This window comes from Anas acuta, chromosome 3 (genome assembly GCF_963932015.1).
Source record: "Anas acuta chromosome 3, bAnaAcu1.1, whole genome shotgun sequence".
In the NCBI taxonomy this organism is placed as follows: domain Eukaryota; kingdom Metazoa; phylum Chordata; class Aves; order Anseriformes; family Anatidae; genus Anas; species Anas acuta.
In genome coordinates, this window is record NC_088981.1 from 52443157 (window position 1) to 52470833 (window position 27677).

At 37.0% G+C, this 27677-nt stretch overlaps 2 protein-coding genes and 1 long non-coding RNA gene across 3 annotated transcripts in view; 2 read left to right on the forward strand and 1 right to left on the reverse strand.

Annotated features, from left to right (window-relative positions):
• On the forward strand, positions 1-26266 carry MYCT1 (MYC target 1). The gene is given in 2 exon segments (XM_068677125.1): positions 1-250; positions 23179-26266. Coding segments are annotated over 2 exon segments (783 nt in total). The 3' UTR covers positions 23712-26266.
• VIP (vasoactive intestinal peptide) overlaps positions 117-27677 on the forward strand; it is a 48633-nt gene continuing 21072 nt past the window's right edge. The window contains exon 1 of the mRNA XM_068677128.1: positions 117-250. Within this exon, the coding sequence (XP_068533229.1) occupies positions 231-250 (20 nt within the window). The 5' untranslated portion in view covers positions 117-230. The remainder of the gene's footprint in view (positions 251-27677) is intronic.
• LOC137854105 (uncharacterized) lies at positions 9273-14822 on the reverse strand. The gene is made up of 3 exons (XR_011094956.1): positions 14304-14822; positions 13121-13246; positions 9273-11693 (listed from the first exon to the last, which is right to left on the reverse strand). It is a non-coding gene; the product is annotated as an uncharacterized lncRNA (long non-coding RNA).

Genomic DNA, 27677 nt, shown 5'->3' on the forward strand with positions numbered 1-27677 from the left:
ATGTGGGGCTCTAAGATAAGGCAAGCGATTGCTAATTTGAGTCCACAAGCAGGAAATGTGATACATCTATTTCCTTTCAGACAAACAAAACAGTTCCCTGGCAGCACAAAAGCATTGCTTCTACCCCTAAATCTCAAACATTCAGAAACTTATTGCTACACTGTGGAGATATAGTTTTGTATCTATCATTTGGATGTTATGGATAAAAACAGCACTTACTCTCTGACCACATGGCCACCAAAGTTTTGGGGTAAGCTTTCTGTTTCTTTTTCTAGAATATCATTAAAGTAGATGCTGAGTTTCACTGTTAATTGCCTTAAGAAATACATCTAGAGAATGCAAGCATTAAGTTTGAAACAAAAGGTAATTAATAAATTTTGTCAGTATTTCTTGCAATGTGAAAGGTTGTTTCCAAATATTTATTAGACAATAAATCAGTCTAAACAAAAAATCAGATATTTATTAGCAAAAAAATCAGTTTTATCATGATTTTTGACAAATCAAGACAGCAGAAACCTCCAGGACAGAACTGATTGTTTGACAAAGTCCATTACTGAAGTCAGTGAAAAGGTATCTATTGACTTCAGTGTGTTTCAGATCAGGAAGACATTCTCAACTGTTTAATAGATGTCCTTAAATAGTAGACATGATTTGTTTCATCTTCTGACAAAAGAAATGGCAAACACTAAACATGTTGCAACCTCTGGAATACACTCTTAATCTTCCAGAATGTAAAATGAGCAGTAATTTTTGGGGTGTCTCATGATCAGATTTTCCTTAATTATTCCTCAATGAATATTTTGATAATCCTCTATTATGACTGTTTTCCTTCACCCAGACCTGGAAATGGTGCATTAACTGATATGTATACAGTGTGTACTGGTAAGATATTTCATATTGAAATTCATTTGAGGTAATCAGATTCAGTGACCTGATCTGTGGATTCTGTGGAATCCAGACTCTGTGGAGACTATTTCCATTCAAAAATGCTCTATCAAGATATATTTAGCATTAATATGTATTACCATTTAGTGGGTATTGTTAGTGTGGATCATATCATGTATTATGTGGATCATATTTATGTCTATTTTATTATTGTTATAGAGCCTTTCATTATTGTTAATGACCCTTTCAAGAATCTGTGAAATATCTAAAGCTAAAATATAATATTCATTAGCAACACGGGGCTTTTGCTATATAAAAGCACCCTGGGAAAAGAGTGGAAAATAACACTACAAGAAGATTTAAAGAAGTTCCTTGATTTCCTTAGTATATGAAGCAGGAGTCTGTGGAATGCCAGCCACATGTTTCCTGCACTGACACATATATTTTCCTATTGGGACACCATGAGCAACTCATTTCATTTTTGTGTCTTGGGCTAGAGAGTGGGATAATCATACTGAATATCTTTGAGAAATACTTAGAGATTAACTGAAGAAAAAAAATATTGTTATTAATGTTTAGTTTCTTATTGTCTGATGGACTTTGAAGAATAACTATAATTTTTGTATTGTGGAACTTCATATAATGCTAAAATGTTTCTTTCAGAACAAAAAAATGGAAGTGCTTTCATCTGTACTTTAAGAATCTTTGTGTAAAAGTTGCTGTCCCTTGTTAATGCAGACTTAATTTTATTCTGAGATAAATTATTGTTTCACACTCAAGTAAATATTCACATGAAACAGCAAAGTTATAAAAACTCTAAGACTGAGCTATAACACAGATTGTGGGCAAAGTGTTCTCCATTTTCATGAACAGTCAAAAAAAAAAGTATACAAAAGGTATTTAAAAAGTGAATATTTAATTTTCACAGCATGCAGAGCATGGAACTGACTCCATTGGTGCTGCTGTTACACACTTTAATTTACCTCTCAGTGTGCCAAGCACTGGTCTTTCAATATGAAGGGCTGTATTTGACAACACAAAGCAACACGTTCATGAGCACCTTAATGTTGAAAAGGCCAGTATTACCTCTCACCAGCATTACCCACATGGCTTGCCAGGGACAAATAGCCCTGATTACCTCCCTAGCCCTAATTACCTCCCATTTGCTTGTGCTCCAACAGCAGATAAAACTTTGTAAAGAGCTCACACCATCCTGGAAAGTAGAAATCTCTTGGGTTCTTGTATTTTCTGATACAGTTAGAAGAGTTAATAACATTTACCCTTCCTTTCCTTTAGATTCCTATATGATTTCCTAATCATATACATTAGATTAGGGAGGGACACAATCTAGTTCAGTATATAGTTAGCATCAGAACTAAATGACTGATGTAACCTCACTGTAAGAAAACATCTATTACAAAGATAGAACTGTATTTGCTAACATCCTTGGAGATACATGAGGTAAAAATAAAACTGTGCATAATAAGTATAAATATGTATATTTTTATTAAATTGAATGTATATTTTTATTATATTATATTTTATTTTATTAGTATTGAATGTATATTTTTATTAAATGAGAATGCAATATTTGAAACTATGATTTCAGGTTTGAAACTATGATTTTATTATTATTTTTTTTTTTTTTCTAGAATATGTTTTCCAGTCTGTTACACTGTTTTTCTAAGCCACCCACCATATATGAATACATTACCAAGATGCAGATCCTTTTCCTTGTGTGGGTGACTTCTCAGTAGCTCTCCTGGACTCAGCCAATATGTAAATTTTAGCATGTGTGTAACAGCTTGCTGAGAGAAAATAACTTTGTGGAGAAAAAATAGGTGCTGTAAAAATTGTAAGAGAAGATATTCATAATGACATTTAATTTCTTATAATTTCCTGAACCACCTATTGTCTAACAACTGGTTCCCTACTCTGGAAAATACACAGGCATCCTGTTTTCTAAAGCTGTCTGGTTTCCAATGGTAACTTCACACAAAACATCTAAGAATTATTTTTGAACAAACTAATTTGTCCTCTAATTATGTAAATCATAAATTTACACACATGAATCATCTTACAACTGCCCCAGGCCACTATCTCATGTTAAAAATTTGTATGATTAAACTGCATAGAAAAGAAAAGGAAAATATATATATATACATATCTAAGATAATGTAACATAAAGCATACTATGTGAATTGCCTAAGTAGTCTAAATCTTCTATCTCAATTCATACCGATTCCTTAACACAATAATAAAAACAAAGCAATAACTCTCCCCAAAAAAAGAGCACTTTTTTTTTTTTTTTTTCAGACTCATTTTAGAGGCCTGAAGAGTCAACAGCATGCTTAGTTTTAGATCCTGCAGGCCAAGGACACTTAACTCTTCTGTTAAATTCAGTGAAGCCTGAATAGTCAATAGTGAAGCTTGAATTTAACAGAACTTCATTCTGTTACATTTTTGAAATGCTAAATTATGCAGCAATGTAAAACAGAAGGAGAAGTTTTGTGGGAAAAAAAAAAAAAAAAAAAAAAGGAATGATAAAGTGTTAGTGTTTTCTTCTAGTTTAAATTAATGAGTTTCATAATAGAACTCCTGACATTGTGAACAAATATCTTCTGTGTAATATGTAGCGAGCATAAAGGCAGACATGTAGGTTGTTGCAGCCCCTGAGATTCTGATTCCTGTTTTGTTAGCCATTGTTCCCTACTACAGAGGTTGCACAGTCTACTAACACATACCTGATTTTTTTTCAGAGAAATTGGCTGAGCTACTGGAGAATGCAGAACATCTTTTTCAGGTGCCAGCTTTTATGAAGCTATGCAACCTCTGCTTTCCCATAGTACATTAGTTTGGCAGAGGTAGAAGCACTTAAAGGCAGCCTCTGCTGAGCTTCAGCACCATTGGCATCTCATGGGAATGTAGACAGAGAATCTGCATTCGCTTTTTTTTTTTTTTTTGGCATTAGCTCAGTGAGAAATTCAGGGTTTGGTATCCATCCATCAACTACTAATCTCATTTTTTACTGTTTAATATAGTCTTTATTGAGTTCATTATGAGTAAGTTTACAGAGGAAGCAAAAATATTTCCATTTCAACCAGCAGTGCATTTCTTGTAATTCCTAAAAGCATTTTCAGTCACACAGAATTAAATACAATAAATGGCTTTTAGACAATACTGTTCCTCCAGTGTAAGTGGTAAAATACATTCAGATCAGGAAATTCAATTTAAATATTATGTTTGATGAATACGACAACAGCAGAGAGAAAAAGTGTGAGCAGGTATTAATCAGCATAAACCTGGATCCCTAGACAATCCTTCAGTCTGGTTTTACTCAAGTATCTATTTAAGAAATGCAACATTACAATTTAATACCTTAAAAACATTAAGCCAATATTTTTTCCCCCCTGAATCAGAATCTAGGGTGTTATTTGTCTGGTATATGGAAAAATATTGTATGCCAGCTGGCTTTCAACATTTTAAGATTGAGAACTGTCTGGTATTGTCAATTTAAGCATTATCACTTGACTTTGCTAAGCTGCAAACACACTCATGGTTTTAAATATAATGCCAAATTTTGCCTTTTCTCTCCCTTGTCTTTACCCAATGGTCTTCCCTCTATTAACATGTGATTTTTTTGCTTGAAAGAAATCGATCTATATATTCTGCTGGAAAATATGGACAATAGTTCACGAAATCACAGAATGGATGAGATTGAAAGGGGCCTCTGGAATCATCTGTTTCACCCCCCTGCTCAAGTAGGGACACCCAGAGTTGCTTGCCCTGGACTGTGTCCAGGCACGTTATGAAGACCGACAAACTGGGAGACTCCAGAACACCTCTGGGCAACCTATCAATGAGCATATTATAATATACTGTGTTGTGTTACTGATCTAGCAATAATGGTGGTTAAGGACTTCGAGCCATTCTCTTTATGAATTGAAATACTACTTGTGAAAGGGCAGCATTGGCACAGCTCTCAAACACTGAGAATTCTAACCTAGGTGGCCATGGAACATGATTTCTATGCCAGCATTCCTTCACAGTCTGTAGCAGTGTTAGACTAGAAGTAACAGTAGCAAATTCAAGTTATGCGTGTGAAAAGTAGTATTTGGGTAATTGTGGTGACCTGGTTAAGCCTGTTGGCTTCCTCTCTGACTGATGTGACAGGACATTTCCAGCGTACTTACTGGGTGTTCTCACATCATTCTCTGTTCTCTCTTTGACAAGTATCCCTCGGGTCTTGCCTGAGCAGCACCAGGTAAAAACTCCAGGAGCTGCCTTAACTGCCCTGCTGGAGATGTGGACACAAAGATAGAATTTTAGGCTAGCCATGGAGCACCTGACAGAAGATTTGGCAGTAGTAGCTTCTTCCTAATCTGATGGCTGGAAAAGACCAGCATAAAATAGAGAATTCCAGAGAGAATGTATCCTGGAAGATTGGGCATTGCAGACTTGTAGGCTGACTTTGCAGACTTTGTCAGTTCTGAATTTCTTTAATGACACTTTTTTCCTTTTTTTCTTTTTTTTTTTTTTTTTTTCCTTTCCAGTTAGTTAAGACAATATAGAAATAATAGAAAAAAATAACCAGTGAGGATAAAAACTAAAAGCCAAACTCTTCAATACAGCTTGAGTGAGAGGGAAATGAGTAGAATGGTACCATTAAGTGTTACCAGAAGAATGATTAATCCATATTGATTTGGTGAAGTCGAACATATCTGAAAGAATAGAAGTCAGATCAAGGAGTTTGTACTAATGCCTCCCTTACGTCACAGACAAACACATATAAAGAAAATGCAGTCTTCATACTGAGTCTACAACCCCCCTTCTGGCAAACAATGACTAAGTCTAGAGTGACAACTTTGCCACTCAGACTTCCCACAGTACCCTATCATGCACTGCCTTAATGAGTCTGTGGTTTACTTAAGACTTGAATTTCAGAACCTCATATCTGGCTTATCAGGAATACTGAACTATTGCTTAGGACTTGCACTCAGGGCTTGCAACTTTTACTTGTCACATGATGTGTGACAGTAAAAGACTCAACTCATGAGCAGATTTCTGATTTCATGATGGTGTTAGTATAAGAGACGATTGCTTGTAAACAACCTTTCCATCCACCTCTCCCACTTATCGTTTCCAATCAAATAAAAGGCTCAAACTTCCAGGTTTGTTATAGATTTTCCAGAGTCCTACTGTGTGTTTATTATTTACCGAACTCTCCATCTTCTGACTAATGTTTTCTCCTTTACTTATTCAATCTGACGATTTGAAAAAGTAAAAGTTGTACATCTCCAAAGCTATCTTTCCATAGATATACCCTTAGGACTTCTAGTAGCAAATGGCAGCTTTTCTTTCAGTCCCATTTCAAAGCAAAGTATATATTCTAACTGTAGAAAAAAGAGCTTGTTTTGAGCATGGAATCCAATGATGCCATTGATTGGTTCTGGTATATGTCGGTGGCATGTGAACTTGGACAACCTAATATAAATGTAGTCTAATACATAATAAATACATATGTATTTATTAATAGATAATAAAAAGAAAATTTTTATTAACATTTTTGCTTTAAATGGCTGAAAAATTAAACTGGTTGGAAAATAATTGCCTTGAAATCTTTCCCCTGTTTTCAGCCCAGAAAGTATTGATCAGGTTAATTAGATTAATTAGAGCATTATTCCTCTAAAATATGTGTAGAATATTGTCTGCACTAGAAAATTCTGTTGTTTGTGTGAATGGTATAATTGCATATTGCCTACAATACAGAAAAAATGTAGAGTATGTTTACAGCCCTTTGTTACAGTCTGGTATGGACAGACCAGTCCTTGTGTATGCAGATTTCCCTGGCTCTATCAAATAGCACATCTGCAAACACACTTGTTAAGTGTTTGCTTAGCTGTGCAGAGTAAAGGTAATGGTGACACGTAGCATCTTCCTCTTCCTCCACAAAGAAAGTGCCCAATGCTGCCCCAAATTTTTATCCATTTCAAATTTAGACTCCCAAGGTAGCTCTCCTAACATGGAGTAATATACATTGATTCTTCCCAAATTCACTGAGAAACTGGAAATGCTTTATTTTCCTACGATTAGCTTGAACTTAGAGCAGAGTGGCACCTCCAAAAGACATTACTGAAAATAAGCATAATGGGAGACAGATTTTTAGTAGGGTTTCTGGAAGATAATACAGCTAATTTTTTTTCACATTTTGGGTGACTATTTGAAAAAGTAGAGAAAAGCACCCTGTGCTGCTTTGCATGAAAGTTGTGAAGATAAGACATTGAGGCAAACTGTGACAGAATCAGACAGAAAGCTGATTCTGTTTTTGTAAATGTTCCCTGTAAATACACATATTTCTTCAAGTACATTTGTCTGAGGACTAGATGTACAACACATATATAAAATATGACACATTTAAACAATTCTGTGAAAGACAATGAAATCTCTCCATTAATATTAGTTACATCTTTTTAATGTTTTGTTTATTATCAGTCTTAAATTGAATGTGCCTACAAGGTCTTTCCTCAACTCCTCAGTGAAACATTATGATACCAGAAATTTAATAGTGGTGTCTTATTTTCAGATCATTTAACCAAATATTTCATTTCAATGAGTGACAGTTTTTCATACTGATGAAGAATAATTGCAATATATCTGCATGGTGAAATTGCAGAAATCAGGACTGTGAAAATCCTATATAGCTCATCATGACATGAACCAGTTTTATTTTTTGTCCATCACATACACCACACAGTGGGACCCCAATCAGACTCCAAGAACACAGAACACAGAAATGAATAAATAATGGTAACACTGATAATTCTCAGCTTCACCTGTACAGGAACCAAGACAGGCTTCTTTTTCTCCCCTTGGAAAGGGCTGTAGGGTTGTGCATCCTCCCACACCCAGAAGTTTCAGAATAATTTATGCTGCATCGTTTTGGAAGCAACAGAGATTTCCCTGGACTAATGGCAATCTTTATTTTATTTTATTTTATTTTATTTTATTTTATTTTATTTTATTTTATTTTATTTTATTTTATTTTATTTTATTTTATTTTATTTTATTTTATTTTATTTTATTCCCTTTCATTGTGGTTGACTAAATACTAAACTATATGAAAATCCTCTGATAGAAATGTAGAAAAGGTCACATAACTAAAACCCCTGATACTTCTCAAGTGTTCAAGTGGCCAGAAGCTGATTTAAGTAGTCCACACAAATTTGATAATGATCATTATTATCAGGTAACTAGAGGACTACTGGGGCAAAGAAGATCCAAATGTGCCACCTCTCCTCTCTCCTCTGGCTAAAGCTGTTAAGATCTCTGCAAGAAAGAGGGATCTACCAGGTCAAGGTCATTAACAGATCTTCCTGTTTCTGGTTAGCCTGACCACAGCCTTAGCTGACTTGGGATGTGTCATGAGGCATCAGCAGATCAGCCTGGGATAGTGACTCAGACAGGACAAAGTTTTCATACAAATAGTGCTAATGCTGAGAGAAATGGCAACAAGGTTGTGGGTTTAAACGTACATCATGTGATGGTGAGGCATTAGCAATAATAGCAAACAGCATGGTGTGAACATCAGTCCTTCAGCGGCAACAATGACAGCAATTAATCCTTTTGCTCTGTAACACTTGGGGTCTCCGGCTCCTTCTGTGAAGTCCTCAAGGAATATGCCCATAAAAAAAATGAGAAAATAATCTATGAAGTGTTATGTAATAAAAAGGAAGGTGTTGCTCATCTTCCCCATTTTATCTTCAGGATATGTCTCTGTTTTCCTCAACTTTATTTGAGAATAAATTATCTGAATAACAGATTTTCAGCTAGATTTCTTATTCATGTGGCAATTTTACTGGAATTGCAGTGGTTTTGTGCTTCATTGTCTTCCAGTGTTGTTGAAGAGCACCTAAAGCAGCTAAGCCAGAGATGCTCTGCTGTACCTTCTAATGCTTATGCTGGTGCCAGACTACTGCAGGAAGCCAACACTTTCTCCCTGTTTCATCAGGGACAGAAGTCATATACCAAATCTAAACATATTCTTCCCACAATGATTTCTCTAGGAAACAGAACTATTTCTTAGTCTTATGCCATGTTTTATTTTTTGGCTCGCTGGTTATATTCTGGAGTTACTGTTTTCTATCGACTACTGGACCATTACCATTTTATATAAACCCCATATAAGAATTTATTAGATAAATCATATACATTCTTCACAAGGTTCAGGCTGACCACACTATTACAATTTTAGTATAATGATATTTATTTTGCTATCAGTTAAGTAAAAGATTTGATAAGCATGTGAAACAATCTCTTGCATTACTGAAGCAAAAGGTTTTATATCAATAATCAGTCCTTGCATTCAGGGAGCTAATATGTAAATCCTTTCCAAGATCTTATGTGCCGGCTTCTCAGAGAGATAAAAGTATATATTAATGAGGGACTGATTTTTTTCCTTGACATTTTTCTGGCAAACCCAAAGAAATAAGTATTACTGCAGATGGATAAAAGCAACAAACTGAGGAGAAGAGACCAGTCTTATACTTACATGTTGTCTATTCAGATCACGATTTCTTCCCTGTGTATAAATTATTCTTTTAAAGTGAATCTGTCATCCTCAGGCTGTGTTTTGTTGCCTCCTAATTACTGCTCCTTTCCTCCTTTCCTCTTCCCCCACTATACAACCACTGATTTATCAAATGCTTAACTATATTTGGCAGGAAGAATATAGATCTAAGGTAGCTGAGTGAAGAGGCAAAGTTTCTACATACTATTATTTAATTAATCAAACACAGAGTGTATACACATTTTGGCAGGTACACCCACTATATTGACTGTGTACTGCTGCTTGTTGTCACATGAGCCAGCTGCCAAGAAAGTCATGTTTTATTTATCCACTGAATCCAGAAATCTCATCTTTGGGAAATTATGTATATGTCTTCTTCCAACCAACATGGCAGTGAATGTCTTGATATCAGCAAAGACATAAAGAAGTACCTTCCTTGTGTACTTTTTGATAAAGACAAACCCCACAAAGCTGTATGCTCAACTGTTAGAGCCTTGCAAGATTTCGATTCAGAGGTGTTAGTCTCAGCAAATTCTGGGTGTGCTGAGACTGTCTCAGTTCTTCTTGTAAAAACTGTTAGAGGCAAATACTCTATTTATATTTTATACTCAATTTCCCATTTTGCGATTGTAACTCATTCAACCAGGAGCTGAAAATCTTTGTGAGCCAAATGAATGGCTGTGAGTAGTGTCATCTTCCTTACACAGGAGATTAATATGAAGTTTGCAGATGGCATGAGATGTCCACGATCAAAAAAAGAGCACAAAATAAAATCAAGATTCAAGAATGACCCTTTTTGTCTTTGTAGGATTTTTATAACCTTATCCCTTTCACTGGGAAAATAAATAAATAAATGAAGTACGGACATTACAGTCCATACTGACTATGGAACATTTTCTTACTTTTCAAAGCAGAAGTTTCACTTTCTACACAGCCTTAATAAAAGGTACGTGTACTATAAAATACTTAAGTTTTAACAGCCAATTCAAGGTTGTGCTCCTAAAAACTCTTAAACAATGTAAATGTAATCTACTGCATTCTTGGGATGCAGTAGATTTGTTTCCAATATGATTAATAAATCCCTTTCTGTCTGAGGAAATGAAAAAGAGAGTTAGGAGATTTTGATTTTTATGTATTGAAAAACAGGACAGTTGTAACTTCACTTATTTGTTACACAGCTTCAATAAAAACATCAACAATACAAATATATACAACATTTTTATGAAATAATGGCTAGTTGGGAGAGAAAAAGAAAAGGAAAACAAACAAACAAAACAGACTGTTCAATGCAATGCAAAAACTTCTTAAGGGTTTTGTACGTGTTTGCTAAAGGAAACAACCAAGACATTTTCTGCTTCTCAACAGAGGCCTCTACTTGATTCAGTCATTTTATTTGCTGAAGAAAATAAATTCACTGACTCAGACATTTGAATTCCCAATCTGATGTCTTAACACATGCTTATGTGATATTTGACCATTTAACCATCCTCTCCTCATTTTAAACCCTTTGTTTTAAAAGTTATCTTATATTGATGCCGTCTCTCAGTTACCCAGGGTAATGCAGGCAAAATACAAATGAAGAAGGAGACTATTGATGGCTCAGCTGATTGAGATGTGCAGAAGTCTCTGGTAAGCAAAGCTTGGACCAGACCTTGCACCTGGAGCAAACAGAGTCCAGTGCAAGCATAGCCTTCCAGACACTGCTGGCTCATGTGAGACAAGCGTCAATGTCTCACTGCACACCAAATCTCCATCCTGAATCATCTGCCCTGGATCATCAAGAGTTGACTAAAAGTCCAGATCAGTAATAATTCCAGTTAGAAATCATACCAACATTTATCAGCTTGTGTTTGCACAGATGGTCACACAGGAAGTACTGGGAGAAATAAAGCTCAAATTTCTGCAGTTACCTCTCTGTAGTTCAGAGTGCAGTACTACCACGTATGAACACATTTAGGTATTCTCAAAATTACATATTCATGGCAATACTTTTTCCCCAAGGAAGATAAATGTAGCAGGAGGTTTATTTATTTATTTATTTGTTTATTTATTTTGCATTACTGGATACAGATCAGGTATTTCTGTAATGAAAAATGTAGGAAAATATTATTTAAATAGAGATCCCTCTTCCTGCTACTAGAACATGTGTTTATTGAATACTTTAGATTATTATTCATTGAAGTTCACAAACAGCTCCTCTTCCTTCCATTCTTCAACTTTGTACAACTTTCTTCATTTTCACCTAAAGAAGGATGGACATATCAAAAAAAAAAAAAAAAAAAAAAAAAAAAAGACTACAAATAGAACACTAAATACTATTTTCATTAAAGGCTATTTTTGAACAAGCAATGCACAAGTTAAAGCTGTCAGTAGAAAGCAAAATATTCTGTGTCACTATCTTAAAGGCAGTAGAGTTTTGAGTGAAAAAGATCTGCTTTTGAGAAGCTTTACCATTTTGGGCCCCATTAGATTTCCTACATATCTGCATCTTGGCAGAAGCTGTATCTGTTTCTTTCATTTTGTCAGCACTAGCATATATGATGGACATTTACAATGGAGCTAAAAGAGATGGAACTGTAAAAAGGAGATTCCTACACTCCTGGAAGCAGCTGAGCAGCCCTGAGCAACAAGGAGCAGAAACAAGGCCTCTTGACAACAGAAAGAGACACTTATGCCCCAGCAGCAAACGCTGGAGCACTTTGAAAACATTCTGCATTGAGAAACACTGTTTGTAGGATTTATGAGACAAGCCGAAATGTGGTTATGTTTTTGTTTGTTTGTTTTTTTTTTTTTTTTTTTTGAACACACCTTGTCACTCTGAGTTTTCTCCCTTTTAAAATATTTGACTTTATGTTCTAGTAAGACTTAAGTTATCAGTATGAACACTTCTTGTCTTTTTGTGTATTTTCACAGTAAGAACAAGTGTGTCCTGATACTGTGTTTCTTTGGTCTCAGACCACGTGCAGCAGAACTGCTGTGGTGGGACTGGGGATGGTTGTAAATTATTCCTTACACTACAGACTTCCCAGTAACTTGGAAAAAAAAAAAAAAGTTAAGGACTTTGTACTAACTTTTGATTTCTTCTGTTTTCTTGAATGTAACTTTCTTTTGTTTTCTTTAAGATTTACTTCCTTAATTTTAGGAATTTCAATAAATTGTCCTTATAATATTAGGATATCACTCTAGTCAGCCATGCTCTGACCATATAGGAAAAGATTTTATTCTCAGGATCAGTAAAATAATCTTATCAATTACATAATAACTATAAAATCATATTGCACTCTGGCAAATTGTGTTTTACTGTTTAGCTTAGTTTTATGCAGAGGACATATAGCTTTGGCCTGTGCTCTGGTTTTGTGAGGCTGATAAGAATGTCTTGCCAGAGGACTGTTTGCTGCACAAGCAAAAAGCATCACAATTACATTACTATCTTTGTAATGCATTAAGAATTATAATGAAACCACACAGCAACAAAGTTTCTATCTCTGCACAAAGAAATCTTTGTTTTATATAGTTTGTTGTACAAACAGGTATGAAGTTGTACAAAGGTATGAAATTAAACATGCTGACATCTCCATCTTAGATGTTTCCTTCTGATTATTACAGCTACTCTTTATTTATAATTCCAGTAAAACTCAACTGCCAGTAAGATCAATGGACTATTATTACCTCTGAGTCGGTTTATAGGATTTTGAGATAGCATATCCCACTGTTCTGGATTTTTATCATAATGAATGATGGTATTAGTAAACAAAGAAGATGTCCTCTAATGCAGGGAGTTCATTCTGGACATGGCTGGGTAGCAAGAAAGAGGAATTTAAGAACAGAATTAACATCATGTTAATCATGTTTCACAATAAATACATATATTTGCAAAGAAAATCTGTACAAACTGTACTTCACTAGACTAATAAATACATGTATTTATTTCTGTTGTGCCACAGTGTACCCCACTTTCAATGCCTCTGCAAAATGCTAGTTCTAAAGTGCTATGTCAGCATAATTTGGAGTCTGAGTTTTCAGATACTATTAAGTTCTCCTTTACCCTTCATCATATGCTCATTGTTTAGGTTTTCTGACACCCTATTTTGAGTAAGGTATTTTATGTACTGTTTAGATTTCCACCATGAATTTCCAGCAGAGGGCAATCTTGTTCCTACGTTGGTGGAACATTTGAGAAATAAACCTACTAGTAAACTGCTGTTCCTTCTGCAGTTCAAAAGGGGGATTAATCCAAGGACATGGACTATGCAATTTTTTTCCTTGTCGTTTACTTAATAAATTTTCAGACACTTCTGGAACTTATCTTAACTTCTCAAAGAATATTTTAGAAACTGCACAAAAATTGCATCTGTATGGGCCTTGAGCTGTCATCTATATTACTTTTGTTGTTTTGTTTTTCCAAGACAGGATTGACTACATTATAAAAAACCTTGATTAATATATATTTTTAGAATCTTTAATGTGTGTACATGTGTTACCCACATGGAATGGTTCTTAGATGTCCTCATCAATAGAAACACATTTTGAATTTTAAATCTGAATTTCCTTTGCTTTATTTTAAACCCGGTACTTTTTTACCTGATCTGTAGCAGACATAGAAACTTTATTTGCAGCAACAGTTCATTTAATAAAAGTGGGAGAATTGCTTTTAATTGCTGTAGAAAAGGATCTAGTGATAGCACAAGATGACATTTCTGACATTCTGACAGCCTAACTATCTTGTTTTATTAGTTCTTGTGTCCCACACAGTCTGCCTTTCAGCTTTTTTATCCCCCTCCCCCTTCTGCCCCAGCAAATTCTGTTTCCTACACCTATCTTCATCTGGTTGCTTTCTGGATGCCACAGTTACCTGAATCACCTTGTACTGTAGACAATTATTCTCTCCGTCTTATCACAAGTGCTGTGTGACCTTTCTTAGCGTTTGCCATGACTAAGATCACAGCTGGCTGCTTTCACAAAGCAAGTGATTCGCCCACCCAGCTGAATCATGGGCTGCCTACAAATGATTAATGAGCGGCTGGTTTGCTAATACAATTAGTGACAACGATAAGGAAGATAGTAATGTCAACACTTGTCAGTTACAGGGAAATTGTTTTTTTCTGAACTCAGCATGACAACAGCAGCACAGGAGTTGGCTTCTACTGTCAGCCTCAGCCTCAAGTTAAGTCTTAGAGTTCCTAGAGCCAGTATAAAATCTTCGGTACTTCAAGTCAGTTGAGACCTTCTGTGCTGGGAAAAAGTGGTGGCTGTTTGGGTGTAGGGTATTTTCCCTTTCTACACACTGCTTGGGATGCACGAGGAGGAATAGCTGCAGCCTCTCCAGCTTACATCTGTACATTTAAAGGGGGCTTACAAAAAAGATGGAGAGTGACTTTTTTCATAGGCAGCTAGTGATAAGACAAAAGGGAATGGTTTTAATCTAAGGGAGATGTGGTTTAGATTTTATTTTAGGGGGAAGTTCTTTACTCAGAAGTTGTTGAGACAGGTTGCCCAGAGAAGCTGTAGATGCCCCATCCCAAAAGGTGTTCAAGATCAGGTTGGATGAGGCTTTGAGCAACCTGGTCTAGTAGGAGGTGTCAACCTGTGGCAGGGAGGCTGGAACTAGACCATCTTTAAGGTCCCTTCCAACCCAAGTCATGCTACTATTCTGTGATTTACTATAGCTGCAGGAAGATTCTATGAATTTGTTAAAATTTTGACAGATCTTGGCTACTGCTGTTTGGTTTTGCACAAATTGGACTAAGTTACAAACATGCACTGTTGATTGTGATGAACCTCACTTCAAAATTCACCAAGACTCCAGTAAAACAGTATCTCAACCATTCTTACTAGTCAGGTTACTAGATTTGTCATTCATAAGTAAGTGCAATTCATACCTAAATACACTAGCTGGTGCTCAACGCTAAGCTGTGCAATAGCCAGGAATGTATTCCCATTCTGGTTTGTAAATCTTTACACTGTTTTTTGTCTCTGCCAGTTGTCAAGGTCTTTCACCTCAAGGGGCAAAGCAGTGCGTGTTTGTATAAGCATGTGTGCATGTAGGGGAACTGCTTACTTATTTGGACAAGTTTTGAGTCACTGGCATGTGGCATGGCATAAAGGAAAGAGTTCATAAAAATGTGAGATGGAAAGAATTTAAATGGAACAAAATTTAGAATTCTCCTGTTTAGATGGAAAATGTAAAAATATCTCATTACCACCATACAACATGGTAGTATGTTCTGATACTTTTCATGTTTGTCACTTCTTTGTCACTTCTGAGGGACAGAGAAGAACCAAGAAACATTGACACTTTACTAAGAAACAAGAAAATACCTGTGAATTGTCTCAGAGAAATTAGGGAGGGCTCCTCTAAAAAGGTGATGCAGCCATTAACTCAGCTGAAGTGTCTCTATACCAATGCACGTATAATGGAAAATGAGCAGGAGTTGGAAACCACAGCATGCTCACAAAACCATGACCTAATTGGTATCACAGAAGTGTGGTGGGACAAATCACACAACTGCAGCACTGTAATTGAGGGCTACAAGCTTTTCATAACAGAGAGGAAAGGAGAGATAAGGATGTTTCCCCCTATGTTAAGGAGTGGATACATTGCAAAGAGCTACCTCAGAAACAACCACAAACAGGTTGACAGCCTGGGAGTAAAAGTTAAGGACTGGACCAAAAAGGACTCTGTATGGTTGGGGTATATTACAGGCTGCCTGATCAAGGGAACCCTGTTGCTGAGGCCTTCCTGCTTCAGCTACAAGAAGCACGATGCTCACACGCTCATCCTGATGGGGGATTTCAGACACCTGGATGTCTGCTGGGAAAGCAGCGTAGCAGGCTGCAAGCAATCCAGAAAACTCCTGGAGTGTGTTGAGGATAGCTTCCTGGGCCAGAAATTGACAAACCGATCAGAGGAGAAGTGTTACTGGATGCAGTGCTCACCAGTGCAAATAAAGTCATGAAAGAGTTTAAGACTGGTGGCTTTCTGGGCTGCAGCACCTACCCCCTGGTTGAATATTTGATCTCAAGGAATATATACCTGGCAAAGAGCAAAGTCAGTGCTCTCAACTTCTAAAGAGAGAACTACCAGATGCTTTAGGAATAGTGAATGAGAAATTGATGATGGATTCAAAGAATAACAGGAAAGAATTCTGTAGTTACATGGGTCAAAAAAGAAAGGCCAAGGAGACTGTACCCCTTCAGATAAATGAGAAAGGAGTAATGGTAACAATAGACGTGGAGGAGGCTGAGGTGCTCAACAAATACTTTGTGTCTTGCCATTCTTCAATGGCAGTCAGGCATCTCATGTCACTGCATCAACAGAGAGGCCAGCAGGTTGAAGAAGGGGATTGTCCCCCTCTGCTCTGCATCTTGTGAGGCCTCACTTGGAGTACTACATACAGATCTGGGGCCCCCAGCACAAGAAGGATGTGGACCTGCTCTAGCAGAGCAGGAAGGCCATGAAGTTGATCAGAGAGCTGGGGCACCTCTTCTGTGAAGACAGCCTGAGAAAGCTGGGGATGTTCAGCTTGGAAAACAGAGCTCTGGGGATACCTCACTGTAGTCTTCTGATACTTAAAGGGGGCTTAGATGGAGAGTGTTTTTACACATGCAGATAGTGATAGGACAAAGGAGAATGGTTTTAAACTAAAAGAGGAGAAATTTATGTTAGATATCGGGAAGAAATTCTTTACTCAGAGCACCCTCTGAGTACCAGCAAGGTATTGGACCAGGTTTCCCAGAGAGGTTGTGGATGCTCTGTCGCTAAAGGTGTTTAAAGCCAGGTTGGTGGGGGTTCTGGATAACTTGATCAACATGGAGCCAACATGGGATCCCTGCCAATGTTGGGGATGTTGGAACTAGATGATCTTTGAGGTCCCTTCCAACCCAAGCCATTCTATGATTCTATGATTCTACGATTCTATGATTCTATGATTCTATAATTTCTTACAGAGTTGAAATCAAGCAGCTTGTATGTGATATGTTCTGTAAACAAGCTTGCTGATGTCCCCGTAAAATAAAGTTTGCATGTCATATAAAATGCTTCATCCTAGTTTTAAGTAGGTGGAAGAAAAAGCAAATGGGAAAACTACTCTCAGTTTTTGAAGTAAATAGGAAGGATCTTGCACTAACAGAGTATGAGTAAAGCATCTCTATAAAAACCTGAGTTTGGATCAGAACAATGCCATACTTGACTGACAAACTACCTTACCATGTATCATAACTTTGAGATAAAGCTACTTAATTATTTCAGCTTTAATAAAGCAACAACATCAAAATATTAATAGCCCCAAAACATAAAGTAGATTGCAATATTTGTAAGTCATCTTCTAGAAATTAATGATCTACTAGACATCTACTAGATATCAATTGTATAGGCATCATCTCACTGTAGGGGTGTTTTCTACGTCCTTGTGCTTAGTGACAGCATGAGGAGAACAGATGTTAAGAAGGCTGGCTGGTTCTTTATTAGTTATTGTTGGCAATGATGCAGTTCAGATTCAAGTCATACGTACACAGCCTGGCTAAATGATGCTTTTCTACTTCTCTGTTCCCTGCATACAATTCTTTTTGCTCCCTCTCCCCACCCCCATCATGATTTTTACCCTTGGAAGCTCTCACTGAAAATGCTATTTTCATGATTTTGAAAGATACTACTTAAACCTTCATGTATTTGTCCAGTTGAAAAATTTGCAAATGTGTATTTCCTTGCAGGGTAAGGAAAATCTTGTGTCAGCCTTAACTTTTCACACTGGTTAATAGATCATAAGGCTATAGGAAATATGCAAGTCCAGGGGATTTCCTGAGTTCAAGGAGCAGCATGTTGCTCCAGCCTTTATGCAGACAGAGATAATGACAAGAGAAAATTAATCTTGGGAAAATTCTTACATTTTAGTCGAGCAAAATCCTCAATGCAAATGTGTTTTAAATTCAAAGGGATGTCTTGCTATCTGTTGTGGTTCATGAAAATGAAAGGAAAATGAAAGCCTCACAGAAATAAGATATTGACCTGAGTACACATGCAAGGATCCTGTTAAGCTCCATGGTAGAGGCAGGATCCTCCATCATGAAAAGAAAATTTATTTCCTGAAGAGTTTGGCTGATCCAGGGACTTACAAGTCAAAGTAGGGATTATGTTAATTTTTGGTGAAGTATACCCCAAGGTATACCTTCTCAGAAGATTTACAGATTGGTATAAGCCCTCTTTGGCTGGCCTTGCTACTGATGCCCAAATTGGATGGAAAGAACTTGTTTCAGGGCCATAACTAGGAAAAGTACCTTACCAGACAGTCTATTATTTTTACTAATAACATGTCCAAATTTCTTGTGTGGTTCTACAGAGTGTTAGACTGTCGTCTTGACAGGATGTATACTATATAATAACACTTCATACATACATCTCGTGGAATTTTATAAAAAGGCTTAAAGCCAGCTACAACAACCAAGAAAAAAACTTTGCATAGAAAAATCTTGCACTGTATAGAAATGGAAAAGGAAAAAGGAAAAAAAAAAAAGAGAGAGAAAAAAAAAAAGCCTTGCAAATCTGTAGTACTGCCTTTGATTCTGCATGTAGAAATTCATGAGGAGAGAACAGAAGGAATTCAGGAGTTGCCCAATATGGACAAAAGTTGGGCTGATAGATACATGTTAGCTTGGCATTCAGATCAAGGGTAACCTCTAGGAGACATGGGAGTTAATGTGGGTTCCAAACCTTCCACATTTTGACATGGACTTGTTGGAAGGACCACAGATAAGAAAAGTGATGTAGCTCAGATATTTAATTGTTAAACATGCAGCAGGCTTGTGTTATGTTTATTTCTTTATATCCTTTTATTTCTGGCTTTGTACCTCAAAGTCTGTCTTTTCTTGTTCTTAAAACAAAACAAAAAACAAAACAAACAAACAAAACCTTTATTCTTCATCTCAGCTGGTATTAGAGGTCAGGTGTTATGGGTCAAAGTTGGTAAAATTGGTGAGATGATGTACCCAATCTTTTCAATAGTAACATAAGCAAATAAAGTGGAAAGTGTGAGCAGCCTGAGAAACATACATCTCAAAACATATTTAGGGGACCAGCACCAAAGGAACTATTGTCAGCATTCCTACCTCATCCCCCCCTTTTTTTCTCCTTTTTCTTCTAAAAAGCAGCTGACAGAATGACTTGCATAGCTCTCAGCAAGCTATAGGGTATTATAATGGCTCCATAGGAGATACATCCTGGTAGTATTGCTCTGACTTTCTTGAAAGGCTTGTTCTGTCCTGGCACTGCCCCGATTAAGGAAGAGAAAAACAACTCTGTGAAAGCCAGCTGTTCCCCTCAAAATCCCAGGTGCAGCAAGTCCCTCTCTGCCTTTGATCTTTTCCTCTGTTTTGTAGTATTTTCTCCAATGCACCTCAGGGCTGTGATCACTGGACGTTCTAAAGAGGAAATCAATGGGCATAGATTTACAATTCTTCAGTGTAAGTTTTTAGACCTGAATTACATTTCAGTGAAATTCATCCTCTGCAGGGAGTCAACAAAAAGTAACTTTGGCTTATTAGTGTGCCCCCACAGTTCCCACTGATGTCAGGGAGAGTCTGGGAACAGAAAGAATAAAGTACCTGTAACTCATGGGTCTAGTGATATTTCTATAATAGGAACCAGAAGGATTAAATGTGGGTACAAACTGAAATGAGAGCATATGGGGAACTGCATGGGGATAGCAATAATCAGTGCCAACCCAGCTGAGTTTCCCCAGGGAATAATTTGACCCTCTATTTTTGCATTCAAATACAGAGGTAGAAAAATAAAAGAATCAAAGAAGTTAAAGTAAATGAGGACATTATGAAAAGGGATAATTGTTTGTGCTGTACCTCCAGCACAGGGGAAGAGCACGTGGGAAGGACTGAAGAGCTACACTCGATACTTTTGTCAATTCCTTCATCTGCTTTTAACAGTGTGAAATGCCAATTTGATCATGCAGGTGGTGAAAATTATGCCTAGAGGGATGCAAAGACAAACTCTCACCATGGTGCACAGCAGCCCCAGAGTCAGGTATGCTGGCGCAGCTTGCTGTGTTTCTGCTTACACTGGAGGATGCTGAGTCCTATAGAGGACCCCTTCTCTACCTCCATGCTGGAGTCAAGATACCAAGCAGGAGTGGGGTTGCTAGGAAGCAGCACAGCTCCCTGTGCCTGGGGTATTCCTTGTCAGTCTCAAAATATAACAATGTATCTAGCATTCTAGTCAAGATGTGAAATAAATCAACCTAAGAAAGGGTTAGCTCTTGCTCTACTCATGGCCATGGAAGGATGGGAGTAGGGGCATTCATACAGAAGCTCAGGCCCTTGCACAGGGCTGTCATTAGGACAACTCTTTGGCTCTATTCACTGAAGGCCACCAAAATCTGTCTCTCTCTTCCTCCCAGTAGGAGGAGGAATTTGCAGTAACAGAAGGTGTTAAACACATTAAAACATCATAATAGCCTGCTCCTGACCAAAAAAAAAAAAAAAAAAAAAAGTGGCACACTAAGGCCTGCTGTGTCTCTGAAGATGATTTGATGATTTTATAAAGGGCAGAATCATTATGCATTTATCAGAAGGCCACTGATGGTGACAGGGCTCTGATCTGTGGTCCAGAGTTGCAGTGCAGGATGCTGCTGCCTGTGGGTTCCTGCAGAAAGCAGACCAGACAATTGACCTTTGGCTGCAGAATACCCAATCAAGAGTTTCTTAGTTGTAAAAAATGAGGGCTTAAAGAAAAAAAATTGTATTTCGGGTCAAGTCTGGTCCATCTCTGATCTGAGGGACAATAAACTGTTCCTAACAGCAAGCTGTGCTCTGCAACAATATCCAAAGCTTTATGCCCCCAGACTTTACTTTATTCTGCCTTTTGCAAAGTGTAGTGGTCAGACACCTCTCTGAAAGTAGAGGTTATGAGCAAGTAACAATAGGATTCTATAGACATCCGAAATACCAGTGGCTTAATTAGAACTTAAATTTTCTGGGCCTCCTGAATTTTTCTCCATATCTTTCCTGAAAAATACGGAGCAAATAAAGTTAGGTAGGAAATTCACAATGATGTCAATAATATGTGATAATGTTACTCTGTCTTAAATCCTTCACTGAAGGGTGAAAAGAAGGTAGATAAGGAATTCCTTTCCTTATTCCTTTCCAATTACCTTTTTAACAGGAATGTTTCACAAACATCATAACATAACACAGACAACAACGCAAACAGAATAAATATTTCAAACATTTATATGGCACTTTTTCACTCATTTCCTCTTTGCTCCACTGGTAGTCAACACAGTTTCATCTTGTTTGTGATCCAATCCCTATTTGTATTTTTAGGAAATATATAAAGGTTTTGCATTCATTTGAGGCCTCATCCAGGATCAAAAAGATATGTCTAAATTTTTGGTACACCAAAAAAAGCTGGTACTGAGTTGTAAATGACAAGTTTTCTGAAGCAACTAGCCTATTCTTAGAAATATATGAGGAAAAATTCTTATTCTTCTACCTGGTGAAACCATGTGGGGGAGAAAATGATCCTAGTCATGCTTTTTTATTTTCTGATCTCTTAATGCTTGAAAACAAGTATGAAAGAGCTAGAAATGTACTTTTCCTAATGGCAGATTAATGCATCTTCAAATTAGTTGTGGGGGATGGGAAATATTTAAGGGACTTAGTATTGCTAACGGTTATCTCTGACCTAAATCATTTAGGATATGGTAATTCACATTAATTACTAAGAGGATTTAAAGTCTCTTTTACTCAGCAGTAAAAGGCTGGGACGTGTTCTCATGTTGTAATAAATACAAGGCTTAATCCATTAAGAACATGGCAGAAGCTACATCTCAGTTGTAATAGGTTAGTTAGCAAACATGTACATGTAGAATATAAATATCTATAAAAAAGTCATCAAGTCTTCATTAATCCATACTTTATAGTGTTCACAGAAACAAATGTTTGATGGTTTTACGGCACACCTTGGTGCTAGTGGGTGGCCATTTCTGAGACAGACTACAATTTTTCCTACCAAAGACTGGTAGGAAATGCAGTCTACTTTCTGAATGTTGTTGAATTAAGCAAATTAAAGAAAAAAAATACCATATAGCACGGAAAAAGGAGGATGTTGATCTCTTCAGAAAGGGTTCAGGGGAGGGCCACCCACTAGCACCAAGGTGTGCTAGTTCAGCCCAGAGTAGAGAAGGCTCTGGGGTGACCTTATTGCAGCTTTTCAATTCTTAAAGGGGGATTATAAAAAAGACATAGAACAACTTTTTGCTCAATCAGATAATGACAGGACGAGGAGAAAAGGTCTTAAATTAAAAGAGGGGAGATTTACATTACAGGTTAGGAGGAAGCTATTCACAATGATGGTGGTGAGGCACTGGAACAGGTTGCCCAGAGAGGTTGTGGATGCCCCATCCCTGGAGGTGTTCAAGACCAGGTTAGATGATGAGGTCCTGAGCAACCTAGATCTAGTGGGTGGTGTTCCTGCCTAGATGGAAGGGGGTTGGAACTAGATGATCTTTAAGGTCCCTTCCAACCCAAGACATTCTATGATTTTATGATACTATGACAGTATGACTTGCTGTGTTTATGCTGTAAGGTTCATGTGTTAGACACAAAAATCTTAGGGAGTGCTCATCTTTTAAGGAGGCTGCGATATTCAAATCATCTTCAAGCAGGGATATTTTTTCAGGACTAATGAATTAACTCTGCTGTGTATTTTTGCTGTATTTCAGAACAGATAACAATCGCCTTCACAGTGTCCATGGTGATTGGACTGGTGATTGGAGGGATAATCTGGGCCTTGTTCACTTGTTTGTCCCGTCGCAGAGCTAGTGCTCACATTTCCCAGGGGAGCTCTTCAGCTTTCAGTCGTCGGTCCAGACCTGCCTCCCACAGCCAAACTACTGGCAGGACTGGATTTTACCGTAACAGCAGCTGTGAACGTCGGAGCAACCTCAGCCTGGCCAGCCTCACATTCCAGCGGCAAGCCTCCTTGGAGCAAGCCAACTCGTTCCCTAGGAAGTCAAGCTTCCGTGGGTCCACCTTCCACCCTTTTCTGCAGTGCCCTCCCCTCCCTGTGGAGACGAACAGTCAACTGATCACCCTCACTCCCACCAACACAACCACAACCTTTGTGGGAAGCACCACCAACAGCTTAAGTCGACCTGAATTCCACTGGTCTAACAACAGCCTCCGCATCTGCCACTCCACACAAACCCCTCCTCCTGCCTATGAAACCATCATAAAAGCATTCCCAGACTCTTGAGCCAGGTCCTTGTTGCAAATACACATGGACATTTTAGGAAGAACCACAAATGTCTCATTTTTTGTGCATGCTGAAGATCTCTAAGAAGTCTCCAGCTGCTGTGACACATTGCAGAGGGGACGTACATTGCCAGGAGGCGGGTAGTGCTGATTTCTTAGAGCACTATGTCCCACTGTCCAAGGAATCACTCATCTTTGCGCTGCCAGCTCTGATTTACTGCCTTACAACATGCTTACGTATTTCTATCTCTGTAATGTAACCATTGTATCTTTTTCTTTATAGAAAACAAAATGTTGCTGCACTTAAGAAAAAAAAAAAAGGAAAGAAAGAAAGAAAAAAAAAAGATAATTTCTTCAAGAAATATGATTCTAGGAATTACTCATACAGATTTCTGCAAATGTCACTATTCTGTTCTTTTTTTTTTTAAAACAAACAAACAAACAAACAGACAAAAAACAAACAAACAAACAAATAAACAAAACACATGTTCTGGTTCTATGTATTTTTCCAAGGATATTAAACTTTCAGTGAAAACCTCCTATTAACCAAATTCTTGCTGTAACCTCAGAACAGCTTCTAAGGAAGAAACCTTATACAAAGACCCCATAGGAGATTTGACATCACAGTCCAGTCTGTGATAATAGGTATCCTGTTCTGCTGATTGTAAAGGACCTTAAAACACTCTATATTAGGGCTGTTTGTATGAAATTCCCCACAGCATGGGTGAGATATACTATGTTTCATGTAAAAAGAAGTTTCAAACAGCATAGCAAATGCTTGGCAACAATTATAAAGATTTTTCTGCCTGCAGCCTGCAGAACACATAGTCATTTTAACATTTTAAAAACCAGTAAGATTGTATGACAGCAGAAATCCTGATATTTCATTTTCTAGTTCTGGTTATCAAGATAAGCATTTCATGAATGATAACTTTTTAATTTTATTTATTTATTTTTAATTAAGTTACCTGTTTTGCTATGGGATTGCTCATTTCCTTATTTCAAATTGTATTTCTCAAATTTTACCATAGTTCGATTCTTCCTGGCAAGTTATTCACTGAAATGTATTTCACTAACACAGAAATTTAGACATCTATAGATGAATACTGGGATTGTACAATTAGCTAGAATATAAAGATAAAGATGGAATATTTACTTAAGGTTAACTTGACTGTTAATACATGTATTATGTCAAGCTAACCTCTGGTTTAGTAGAGACTAATTGCACCAATGTGAGAAGTTCAGGATTTAGAAATAGCACAGACAGATCGGGACTGATTTAGGTTTTATTATATCTGTTTCTTGATAAGTATTTCATGCTCAAATAAAGGGAAAAGAATTTCCATAAGTAGAAGAACAGTCCTTCTTCTTGCTTAGAAATAAGCCTTTTATTCCTAAAAGTGTTGGGCAACTACCAGTTGCAGAACCCCTGAATATGAGTAGTTCGCTCCTGTGCTTCAGTAGAGAGCCTGAGTCCTCATCTTTCCTCTGGGAGGGACGAGGATTCAGCAGCTTTCTAGAACAAGCAAAATGTTTCATATTTTACTTTGCAGGCTTTTGGTATCTAGCAGCATGCATCTCTCTACAGAGTTCAGCATCCCTCAAGCAGCACCACTACTGCAATCTTCCAGCTCCATACCTTTCCACTTGCAAATATTGCTACATTGAGCTTGCAAGCATTAGTTATTATAAGCTACAATTATTACTTATTGTAAAATCAAATTATTTTGCATTTATGTACTGACTGTTTTTTGTTGCTTTATTTTTAGCGTGCAACATTTTCCCTTCTAGAGGGATGCATGTTATTGCTAGAAGAAAACCACTTAACAGCGTTTACAGAGTTTCACTGCAGACACTATGGGTTCTAGTACACTGAAGACTTACTGATAAGACTGTAAAACTGCATTTGTCTGATCGCAGACTATGGACTTAAAACAATAGTCCTATGGAGAAAGAAAGTTGTGTTATTTTGTTCTTTTTAATAATATTTTTTAATTTACAGTTTTATCAAGTCTGGTGAACTTCATTGCATTCACAAGTACTTTTACAGTGTGCTGGAACTAGAATAAATGAAGCCACCTATTCTGACATGCCTACAAGCAGCAGTTTAAGCCTGCTCCCTTTCTTTACTGAGTTTGGTGGACTGTTTGAAGAGACAACTTGGCCCAGAGACAACTTGGTGTGTACCCAGGAGGCCAAAACTGCTCATTCCTTGAGATAAATCATTTTAGACAAGTGATTTTTTACTTCCAGTTTATAAATGCACATTACATTATAGTAGAACTTTCCACAGCATATTATTGCTTGTATTATACTATATTTAGTAATCAATGTAGAAAGGGAAGCTTAAATGTACTGTATTTTTTTCTTCCTGAAATCTGCACTGGATATCAAAATATTTTTTATGTCCCCCAGATTAGGGGGATTAAAAACACAGGTTGTTTTATGCCTAATCAGTTTGGCGGTCAGATACCAGTTTAAAAAATATCTGAAATGAATGTTTTGCAAGCTCTGTAGAGGTTTCAGAATGTGAAATAAAGATAGATGTTACAATCACTCTCTCTTTCTCTCTCTTTCTCTGTTTTAAAAGATAAATATGTTGACTTGTATAAAAATAATACCTTAAATGGAAGTGAATTATCTTTAATTCTTCAAGCTCATATAGTTGGGAGTGTGAATAGGGGCTTGGCCCCTCCTCTGCTGTGTGAGGAGACAGACCATGGCTGATGATCTTAAATGAAGAATATGCCACATGAGACCACCTTCCAAAGATTAGAAGTAGAAACTAAACCAGATATTATTAGGAAATTGCTTTGCTTATTTATGCTAACAGGAATTAACTATTTTTGTAGTACAATGAGTGGTCATCAAATTTCTCTTACAAATAACGTGATTGCAGATTTAAAATTCAATGTTTTCCCGGTAATTTGACTTTAATCCACAAAAATGCTTGCTTTTCTCATGGGCAATGATTACAGAATTGCACATGGGTAATCGTTACAGAATTCATGCTAAAATGGACTTATGCACATTTAGTTGAGCTAGAACCAAAACACATTCCAAATGATCAAACTTCAAATTCAATTGTAGTATTCAGGGATCAATTCAGGTGTTTGATAAGCAAAAGGTTATAATTGCTCATTATAATGGCCTTTTAAAACTTTGGTTTTAATTTAAAATACTGGGAGGAAAGGTTGATTTCTAAAAAAAATGTATTTCTGTGTATTTCAAAGCATTCGCAAGCAATAAATTAAACTTTACAACAGTTTTGCATATAATATTTTTTAATGGTGAGAGGCAGTGATTAAGGGATATGACCAGAATCACACAAGGTGGAATATGCAAAACTGCGATCATCCTCTAGATATCCTGACCTCCTGTCCTGAAGTGAACAGAGCTAATTCTTTTCACAGAGAAACCTGTTTATTACTGCCAATAGGCATGACAAATATTGCTCCAGTTCCAGTTTCATACAGAAGACAAAACTTACCAGCTCTGTCTGAGACTAGTTATGTTCCAATGTATTTACAAAAGTAACTTTTGCTATATTCCTTGACCTTTCCTTACTGAAGAATTTCTGATCACCTCTTCAGACAGCTACTGATTTTCATACTAAAACACAATGAACATGCAGAATCCTTGCCAAATTAAATTTTTAACGTTCAGTTGCAATTTACCATGAAGTTTTTGAGTCATCTCAACATTCATTCTTAAGTATAAACTGAAAAACCCCATTTACTGGAAATATCCTCTCAGAGATGAAATGACACATGCCAGATCCCTGACCTATAGGCATTTGATAAAATTAGGTGATGTCTCTGATGCAGTACAGCTTCTGGAAAAAAAAAAAAAGAAAGAAAACACTAGTTGAAAATTTACCTCTGTCAAGTTCAGAGCAGAATAGAGAAAACACTGCTGATAAAGTTCACAAAGCAGAGAGCAGAATTTTAGAAATTGGACCAGGGAC